This window comes from Ixodes scapularis, unplaced genomic scaffold (genome assembly GCF_016920785.2).
Source record: "Ixodes scapularis isolate PalLabHiFi unplaced genomic scaffold, ASM1692078v2 PGA_scaffold9__187_contigs__length_104089568, whole genome shotgun sequence".
Classification (NCBI taxonomy): domain Eukaryota; kingdom Metazoa; phylum Arthropoda; class Arachnida; order Ixodida; family Ixodidae; genus Ixodes; species Ixodes scapularis.
Genome location: NW_024609884.1, coordinates 19,867,089 through 19,875,031, shown reverse-complemented (window position 1 = coordinate 19,875,031; position 7,943 = coordinate 19,867,089). Strand labels below are relative to the sequence as shown.

Here is a 7,943-nt window from a genome sequence, read left to right as displayed (position 1 = left end):
GAACATCAAACTCTCGCTCGCGGCTGCCGTTGTGAAGTGGTTCGTGTTTCTGAAATATTTAAAGCTACTCCAGAATCTCCGTTTTTTTTTTTTTGTTTTTGTTTTTTTTTAGTAGCTGATAAGCTGGCCTATCTTTGTTCCGCTACTTCAGTAGCAGTGGCGTCAGCCGGCAGTACTACCCACAACCACTGCGTCTTTCGCGTCAGGGGAGCATGTTTTTATTTAGTACAGACTTCCCACTCATTTTCGCTAAAAGCTTACACCATTGCGACCTTTATATAGTAAAAAAGCTACTGCAACCGCCTTTACTTTTCTCCGGAGGGTACAGACCGACCACTCTGACATTGTTATCACATTTCTTTTTTTTATTTCCACGGCAGGTAACCGCGCAAATGGACCCGGTTAGTCGTTTTATCGGACATAGCATTACACGATCACTTTCACACAAAAATCCTCGCATTTATGCTTGAAATTTCCAAAGATTATGCGATTTTAATCCGAGTTTGCACGCCCGCCGGATGTTAGGTACAGCCCACTCGGCAAAGCAGACGATGCGCGGGGTGAGAGGGGGAGGGCATTTATCTCACTAAAACTGTGCAGCGGACGCAAAGGCAGCGCTGGGTGAGGGGAGAGTGGAGAGGGGAAGAAAAACGTCCTCTCCCCCGCAACGTTCCTAATTGTTGTCCTTTCTCCCCTCACCCGCCGCAACCCTCGTTTCCGTCCCGGTCTTCCTAGTGCTTGCCATTTCTCCCCTCATCTAGCGCTGCCTTTACGTTCACTGCACGGTTTTAGTGAGACAGTCTAATGAGCCGTCGCACATGTTTTTATTAGGAAAGCCTCGATTAATTTGTGTCTGAATCTTCAGAAAAGTAAGTTCTGGTCAACTTTGAGATGCCTGTTTTGGGAAACCTTTATCGTCCCTAAATAATTTGAAGCGTAAAATAAAGCAACAGCCCAGCCTAGAAAGAGTTTTGACATATATTCAAGGTCAACCGTGCTTTTAAGTTTTAAACGCCGAGTATGTCTCTTTTTCATCTTGTTAACTCCAGGGGAAAAAAAATACGAAAAGCTGTTACTTAATATGAACTCTGGCATCACACAAAAAAACAACCCAAGCATTTTTTTTATGAGTAATTGAGCTATATTTCATTCTAATTATTTAGATTTTTTTTCGGATATTTTTAACCTATATACCTATAGCTCGGGTTCACTGCAGAAATTTCAGAAAGCACTCACGTAATCATTTTTTTTTCTATCAAAATATTTTGGCGACAGCCCATATAAACTGTAGCAAACAACCACTTTTTTTTTTTTCTTTTTCTTTTAAGAAGTCGGCGATGGCCGTTATAACCGTCTGAGGACGTTTGTCATGGATGACCCTGCTGTGTTTTTACCGACGCTGTTCTATGATTGCTTGCAGCGGACGCTACGAGCACGGAGGTAGGAAGCTTTTGAAAGTGTTGGTCATCGTTGGGAACGTGTCCCTCCACCATTTTGACTTCACCTCTGGTGGCATCATGTCGCCTCCAGAAGTTTCCTACCTCCATGGCTACGTCCCAGCCAATGCAGCACTGTGAACGTATAACGTCACCACGAACCACGCGCACCCCGAAGGTCGCGTGACGCTCATACGGCGTCGGATATGCTTCGATGGCGCGTAACGTCCTTTGCGGTCCATTGGAGTACTTAGAGCGCACACAGTTTTCATCTGGGGATGGGGGACATCGTGCTTTTGGTTTTCCCTGTGTTCCCCTTTTACGGCAGTGTATACATGTATGTCTTCATCTGCTGTACGAGCACGACAGAATCGCATCACCGCCCGTAGGAACTAATCGAGAAACAAAAGCGTGTGTCCAGACTGCCCCGAACGTATACGTTCGGGAACGAACTATGTGCGTTGAAGTTTCCACTTCATCCGTGGACCCTCTATTCTTGACTTTTCTAGCCGTAACTCATTCGTTTATTTGGTTTTTCTTCTTCTTCTTCTTACAGCCGACTTTGTTTCGTTTTTTTATGATCTCAAAATTGGGGTGAGATTCCATATGCGAACGTCTCCATTTGATCGCTGCTACCGTTCCCAGAAAGAGGCGGAAACCTCGTCTTGTCAACCTGAAATAGATCACAAAATTGAGATTGAAAGTAATCCAAATGTGTTTTAAACTATAGTCGGTTACAGGTCAAGAATTCAGGGCGAGGGAAAGGAAGGCTGGGGAGGAAGCAGGCGGAATGGTGGAGAGAATGGGATGCTTCCTCGTCTCCAGCAATCCATCTGCTTCGTCCTCCCCAGCCCCTTTTCCCTCGCCGTGAACTCCTGACCTGTCACCGACTATAGACAGTAGTGTATTCGGAAATGTGCGTGCTTTTATTAAAATACTTACCTTATGCGCTGTGCCCGACGTAATATTTGATGTTTAAGCTCAGTTTAAAACTGCAATTTAGTTTTGATTTTATTTTTTAATATTGTATTGATTATGCGCACGATTCTGAGTAAACGTGGTCTTTGTTATATATGTTCAAACTTTTGACATGATCTTTGCCCGTGAAAATTGTATCGGGCGCAGTATGTTGAAAACGTCTGCAATTGGAAAGCAGCGATTCTTACCACTATACCCGTTTTCACCTCAAGAACCGTAGTAAAAAAAGTACGGCACCTCGCGGAGTATTACTAATTTTCCCCTTTATGTTGATAATTAAGATATATGTAGGTGAATTTTAGATTCGATATATACTATCTAATCTAGACGTACACGTTCCAAACGCCAAAAAAATCGCTTTTTCTCCTGACAACCAAACCTGGTAAGAACTAAGAACAACTTCGCGCCTCGCATGAATAATGCGCAAAACCTGTTTTTTTTTTTTTTTTTTTTTTTTTCCTGTAGGTGAAAACAGGTATAGACGCGAGAATATACATTGTCACAATAAAAGTTTACATCATAATCGACTTCATAACGCATTCGTACCTAGTAGATTACCAAAGTTACGGACTTTTCGAAGTTGCTATCTTGGGACCAAGTTCTAGGATAAAATACCACTGCATAAAGGGTGGGCACGGCATTCTCACCCAAGTATCTATCAAAATATCGAACAAATTACCTGCGAGGATATAAATTTTGACGCTTCCGTTTGCAGTGTGTTGATAATCTTTCCTTGGAATTGTCTGGCAACTCGATTTGCCACTATCTTCAGCACCCAATTAAAGGCCTTCGACACGCCTGTGATTCGCGTCACTTTCAGCCCATTCAGTTCCTCCACCTGCGAAACAGTGAGCGTGTCATCCAAACAAAAAACAAACAGAAAGAATAGCCATGGTTGTATATATTATTAGTATACACCATTCCATTAGTTACAAATCTACAGCCCAGCGTGCGATCTCCACAGGCCAGCACGCGCATGTTTGTCGCTTCGCACAGCGAGCAAACCACGTGCCATATGCGCGAACGTTAAAAATTGTACCGACCAAAAACCCTTTTTTTTGGTAATATAATATATCCCACACATAAAATGCGCCCTCCAGGAGATGTCAGTATACATCGATTCCGCTGGTGTTCATTGAGCACCCCGAAAATGGTCATGTCACTGATTATGTGAGAACACGCCATAAAGTTACGATTACCCCGCTCAGATGGGATATATCCCATGCTGACATTTACACTTGATAACGAAAATGACTCGAGCATCGCCTGTCTCGAGTTATTTCGCTTTGGTAACGTCTCTAAACCTTCCTTTCTCTCTTGTTCTTCTTCGTGTGTTTACCTGAAAAGATTCCAGGCGGGCTTCACCGCCGTTTCTGGGAGCTCTGTAGAAAATGAATATCTGGACGTTATCCACTTTGGCTTCGATGTCCCCGGAGATGGAAATGCCAAACTTGGACACCTTGTGCTGACCGGTGAAAAGGACACCGGGAACCACAATCGGGGCCGACACAATGACGCTGCCTAGGCCGTAGTGGACGCTGCTGTTGCCATTTCGGTTGATGGCGGACAAGCCCAACACCCGGCCGTTCGTGATTGTGACGCTACTCTCGCCGAACTCTGGAATGGTTAGTGGATCAATGGCCGCCAGAAGGGTGCGGTCCATCTGAAGAGAGCGCAGTACTTCGTCCAGGTATTCGTTTGCCAGGTACACGTCATCTGCAAAGTGATCGAGGTATGATCGTTTTTTTCTTCTTCTCGTATAGATACTGCTTCATCTTCAGTTACAAAAGAGAACAGTGCGAGGGGATGTCTAGATATAGTTGATAATTTCTCTAGATTATTTGTGCTGTTCCACAACTTTTTATTTGTCACCTCACACACTGGCGAATTAATTGAGCGCCCAAAAGCCTCAGCACCCAATGGTAACAAGAGTTCATAGAAGCGTGTGTTTTTATATTTTATTTGGAAAAATTGGATCTTGCTATACTCCTCTGTGAAAACTTTGAAAATCACGCTTTGTCTTATCACATTCGAAAACGAACTAAAGATATCCGACGCCGGACTTATGGTCGTGGATATAACGCGATTGATGAATAATTTATTCAACTCCTACAAACGCGGCACATGTAAATGTCACTTTTCTTTTAGTTTTTTTTTTTTTTTTATACCGCGGTTAAAAAAAATATTTGGCGTTTGTTCCGCAGAAATTATGAAGTCAGCAGGTCGAATGATTTAATAATGGTTTATGCTGCACAAACTACTCCAGAGCTATTCTTCTTGTTATTACGCAGTGTGTACTTTCGCTCCAACGGTTTGTTTATGATTCGGCGTCACGAGCAAGGTCCTACTTGCTTTCTGATACATTTGGGTTATCAATGGGCGGCTCGTACGCTATCACGGTGTCCGCGAAGAAGGTGAGGCTGTTGAGGATACTCAGGGACGCCGCGATAGACCCCGCTCTGGAGGGCGACGCACGATCCCCTTGACTGACGTACGTGAGACCGGAGACAACGAAGCCGACCGTGGCGAGTACACCGTGCACTCGGTAGAATATAGAATAAGGCACGTCCGTGCTGCCCATCACGACGGACATGAAGATGACCAAGCTGGTGATGAAGAAGCTAAAACTGACCATCGCCATAAGCAGGGCGGCGGGCCGCATTGTCAGGTAGTTCGTGTCCGTGCTGTAGTGGGCGATCGACAAGAAAACGATGACTAACAGCGCCGCCATCACCTGGAAGATCTTGAGGGATCCCGTAAAGGTTCTGATGTAGTAGATGTGCCACGTCATGGTCAGTCGTGTGCTGGTTACTGGAGCGCTTCTCGCTGAGAGCTCCGCGAGCGAGTCTTGCTGAATCGTTTGCTTCTTCCGGTATTTTCGTTGATGATGACAACGGGGCTCAAAATTGAGGAACTTGGTAAACCTGAGAGACCTGCGCTCATGGCTTGCACGTGACGTCATCGCGCCATGCTGGTGGTCCTTCGTACTGGTTCTTGCCGAATGAGACACATTCGGTGGTGCGAGGTGCATGCTGCAAAACGTGCACGCTCAGCAGCAAGGCCACCACGATGGCAGCTGATGTCACGTCAGTGCAAGCCATGTATGTGCCAGAGTACAAGTCAACGCTGTCAAATTTATTGGCGGTTGCGCGGCGCATTCATCTATGCTTCGTTTCACCTTACGATGGACCGCAGGACATTGCGAGACATCCCAGCCAATCCGGCACTGTGAACGTATCACGTTATTGCGCGTCGTTGCGCACCACCCGAAGGTCACGTGACACTCACATGACATTGGATTAGCTTCGATGGCTCGTCGTGTAGTTCCCTCTGCTGTCCAGCGAAGGCGTGTGCAGATCAAACGTTAAATAAAGAGACAGGCTCGCTCCAGACACTTTGATACTGTTGTGCACGACGTATGAGTCATCTAAAAAAAAACATAACGGAATGAGTGCACGTCATAACCTAATATATTGGAAGGCAAGAGGGGCGGAACGATTATGAAATAATAATATATAGAAAAATGAAATTTCACATTATCCCATTAGCTTCACTTCTCCAGTGTAGAAAATAAAATTGTTATGCTGTAAAAAAAAAAAAAAAAAAAAAAACACATTGGCCTTAGATTTTTTTTATGTCTATCAATAAATAAGCTTCAAAACTTTCGAACAGTTGATTCACTGCTTCGTTGGACAGCTAGAGCTTTGAAAGATTTCCTAAAATCTGCCGCGTTTTAGTATGTGTCATATCTCCGGCATCTTCGGAGCGAGTGCCTGACCCCTCACGCCACTTGAGTATCGCTTGTACGAAAATCGGTGATTTGAGTGCGACAAGAATGAGAATCACGTGTGGAAAAGAAGACAAGAAAGAAGTCCCGTGGCAATTGCTCGGGAGCAGCTGCCAGGCAGAGCCTCAAGCCAGCTGGAGGTCGGGAGAGTTCGCAACTCGGCACCGACATGACCAAGCACCTAAACTACCTGAACACCTTCTCTGGTGCCATGAAGGTGTTCCAGGTCGTCTCCGGTATTATGGCCCTTGCCTTCCTGGTCTACTCGCACTTCGACGCCGATACGAATCACGTCCTAATGGACTCGCACGCTCTCTTCCTCTCGCTCATCTCCTTCTGCTTCTTCGTCACCTGCACCATCATTCTGTTCGCTGTCCTCATGGGCAGCACGGACGTGCCGTACTCCATCTTCTACCGTGTCCACGGCGTGCTCGGCAGCGTTGCCTACATAGTAGCGAGTCTGACGTACATCACGGAAGCCAACACCCGCGTTGCCGACACCCCGGGCCTGCTGGCCGCTTCGCTGTGTGTCATCAACAGCCTGACGTTCTTCGCAGACACCATAATCGCGTACGAGCCGCCGATTCTATCGCCAATGATCAAGAAGCTGAGGGCTCAGCAAGAGCGGCAACGAATGCGTAGAGGTTTCATGATGTAGCGCCTCACTAAGAAGCTTCTTCGACTGCGGTTTGTGCTGAATTTTCGTGCAAGCGTCTCGCTTATGGGGTCTTGGTTTGACTGGCTAGTAAAGGCACCGGAAGAAGCTAGTATCCTCACGGTTGCTTCGGTAGGTGAAGAACCAGTGTAATCATTCGTGACCACGGGTAACGTGATTGCTCCGCTTAATTGTTGTCTCGCTTGCACTGATGTTCGTGCTACGGTGTAACTGTGGTCTACTCTTAAAGTCACACGAGCGACTGGGTCTCAGCTAGTAGTCAGATTTGTACAGCTTTGTATGACAGACAAGTTATTTCAAACTCACTCTTCGCGAACATTGGCGAAGATAGCGCACGACCATTAACAGCACGTGGTTAATATATACGGTCTATGCTATTCCTGGCATTGATTTTACTTTTACTTTCTTTTTTTCTTGTGTGTATAACCTCTCTGTGTTTTTGTTTTTTTTAACGTTGTAAAACGTCAAAGCTCTGTTTTGATGAAAGTATTTTATTATAGAGTGCGTTCATCTACAAACACCGTCATCTGGTGCCAGAGCACTGAATCCAATTTTCAGTCCGTGTCGCTACTCATTCCGATTTGAACTAATGCCGTACCGGCGTCCGGTCGTGTGATCACTACATCGCGGTGTACGTTGAAGACCCCAGGTTAACAGTCGTATACTGCACTTGACAAATTGTTCCTCTACAGCGTTGAACCACTGTTGCAATACCTCAAAGGCGGACAGACACCTTGGAGCATAAATATTCACAACTTTCAATTCCAATTTTCAATAAACTATTGCTAAATTACTCAAGCATAAACGAGAATGCTGGGTATGCAGGTCTACGCGCAGCAGGTGTTGGTGTCTGCAACAGTAACTGTTATAAAGCAAAAGACTCAAACAAATGGCATCTTGGACGCGTGTTCGTCAACGCCCTTTGGTTATTGACTTCGGATATTTTATACGGGGAAGGCGAGCGCCTGTGGCGTGTAGACCTCGCTGGGGCCTGGGTAATTTAGCAATATGTCTATTTGCATGGCGAGGCAATAACTATTAGCGGCGAGATGTTTTGGTGGCGCCC

At 45.6% G+C, this 7,943-nt stretch overlaps 1 protein-coding gene across 1 annotated transcript; it reads right to left on the bottom strand.

Moving 5' to 3' along the window:
- Positions 1-2,019: 2,019 nt before the first annotated feature.
- On the bottom strand, positions 2,020-5,205 carry LOC115308469. Its single transcript, XM_042287249.1, has 4 exons — positions 4,763-5,205; positions 3,754-4,165; positions 3,094-3,252; positions 2,020-2,109 (listed from the first exon to the last, which is right to left on the bottom strand). Exons 1-4 carry the CDS (start codon positions 5,203-5,205, stop codon positions 2,020-2,022), a joined length of 1,104 nt encoding a protein of 367 aa, XP_042143183.1.
- Positions 5,206-7,943: the final 2,738 nt, after the last annotated feature.